We start from the raw sequence: 2,307 nt of genomic DNA, 5'->3' as shown, positions 1-2,307 counted from the left end.
CGTCGACAATATTTCTGGTATGATATTAATTAAGAAGGATCAACAATTTTAAGTTGGCTTGCACTTACTTAACAAACAAGCTCCATATATATATACTTACCCAATTTTCTTTATTAATCCGACAATACATGCATGTCAAATCTAAAATGTACTTTGCTATTATTAGCCTTTGTTCTTGGCCATTCCATTAGTAGCCTTACTTTCCTTATTCACTCAGTGCTTTGCAAGCACATAATGTAATATATGTGGCCTTTAGTTAATTAGTATTGTTGTAAACAAATTCCACAGGTGACGGTAACCGTAGGGGAACATCCTTACCGGCTGTTTGGAACATGCCAGATGGTGCGCGGATAGTTGTAAAATGCAATCATCTTGGCCAGCCTATTGGGGACGAAGGTGGAGTCCTGGGGAAATTTCTTGGCACAATAGCTAGACTTGGGGGTTATTGTCCACTTGACAAAAAGGACTGGCGTAATGTCAAGAAGGATGGTGGGGCTGACACAATACTTCAGTGTGTACAGGTAGTGTTATCTGACAGAAGAAGAAAATCAGTTATATTAGCTAGCATATTATTAGTTTGCCTTTGTACATTTTTTGTTTACGCTTATTCATTATTTCCTGAAATGCAGACAAAGTTCTTGTACCCTGCTAAGTGTGACAAGTGGATACTAAAAACTACCGGGCGAGATTGGAGAAGATTCAAGGCTGGTCTGAAGAAAATTTTCTTTAATGCAAACAAGAAAAGAAAATCTTTGTATAAGCTTTGTCCAGAATATGTGGATAGTGACCAATGGCGTGAACTTGTCAAATTTTGGAAGTCTAAGGAAGGAAGGGTAAGCTCTCTGTCATTTAGTTGGACTATATGTGCTGCTGTTAAGTAGTGCATTGACAATACATTTTAATTATAATAGGCAGTAAGTGAGAAGAACAAAATAAGTCGTACAAAGGTGAAGACAACTCATACAGCAGGGACAAAGAGTTTTGCTCGTTGGGCTGAGGACCTTGTGAGTATTTTTTTTTTCTAACTTTTCACAACCTTTTCTTTACATATCAGCGCACTTCTGGTTTTGCAGCGTCAAGAGGACCCTGAGAAGAAACAACCACATAGAGCGAAGGTTTACTTAGCGACTCACAGAAAACCAAAAAAGGCCAAAGATAAAAATAAGTTTGTGGTACGTTATACATTCAATTTTTACACAATCAAGTCAACACGGAATACAACAAGTACAATATGCTTTATTCTTCTCTTTCAGGTTGAGTTGGAAAAGGTAATTGATGAACAACCAGAGTTGGCACAAAGTGACCAGGGAAGAGTTGCATGGAAAGGTGATGCCTTGCACAAAGTTTTGGGGAATGAAAAGCCTGGACAAGTACATGGAATGGGCTTGCTTCCTGTTCCTAACCAAGTTTATGGTCGAAAACCTCGTTATCTCAAGAACATCAATATGACCACAACAAATGGTTCATCACATGATGAAGAGGCTGATTCTAGGGAGGAAATAGCAAAGCTAAAGCAACGCATAGAACAGCAAGACCAAATCATTGATGCATTAAGAAACAAAGATGAAGTGTGTGGGACGAACGAAATGGCAACGGTAAATATATTTTTTGTTGCATTCATACAAGTATTTTACTGAAACATGTTTAATTTCTATTGTAGGAAAATTTCCAAACCGTAGGTAATGGTGAATCTCATCCAGAAGTACTACATAATAATAAAAGAAAGGTACTGTCAATATATTCGACATGTTTTGGTTCATTTTCATCTCTATTTATAAATATTTCATTTTGCAGAGAGTTCATGCCAATGGACCTGATGCAGAACACATAGTGGTCAATCCCAGAGATACAACAATGGTAAATTTGTTTATTTATTAGTACACTTTATAACTTTCTATAAACGAATGCCTCTTCATGTAAAATGCAGAATAAAACTAACCCACATCAACATGGCACACACGAAGATAATGACATTCTGTCGGGCAAACAAGTTAGAATCTTCTCGTTACTCATGGTATAAATGATACACTATACTTATTAATTTATTTATATTGTTGTACAGAAGCATCATCTTTAAAATGAGGGTTGCAATAAATCTCATATCAAGTACCATCATCACCAACCCATGCTGTTTTTGATAGAGAGGTAATGGTTATCTCTTGAGAAATCTGCTTGCTAAGCATTGATAGGAAACAATTTTTCGTAGGAATGATGAATGAATGAGTTTCTGCATTTTAAGTTTGATTTGCATGGAATGGACTCTCCTGATGTTAGAAAATGATGTCGGCACATGTAATATTTGATGAA

At 36.5% G+C, this 2,307-nt stretch overlaps 1 protein-coding gene across 1 annotated transcript in view; it reads left to right on the top strand.

The window, feature by feature from the left end:
• Positions 1 to 235, top strand: part of LOC123090395 (uncharacterized) — a 947-nt gene extending 712 nt beyond the window's left edge. Inside the window, exon 3 of the mRNA XM_044511715.1 lies at positions 218 to 235. Coding sequence (XP_044367650.1) covers positions 218 to 235 — 18 coding nt within the window. The remainder of the gene's footprint in view (positions 1 to 217) is intronic.
• The last annotated feature ends 2,072 nt before the right edge of the window (positions 236 to 2,307 follow it).

Source organism: Triticum aestivum, chromosome 4B (genome assembly GCF_018294505.1).
Source record: "Triticum aestivum cultivar Chinese Spring chromosome 4B, IWGSC CS RefSeq v2.1, whole genome shotgun sequence".
Classification (NCBI taxonomy): domain Eukaryota; kingdom Viridiplantae; phylum Streptophyta; class Magnoliopsida; order Poales; family Poaceae; genus Triticum; species Triticum aestivum.
Note: the sequence above shows the minus strand (reverse complement) of the source record. Positions and strands in the feature narration are given on the sequence as shown.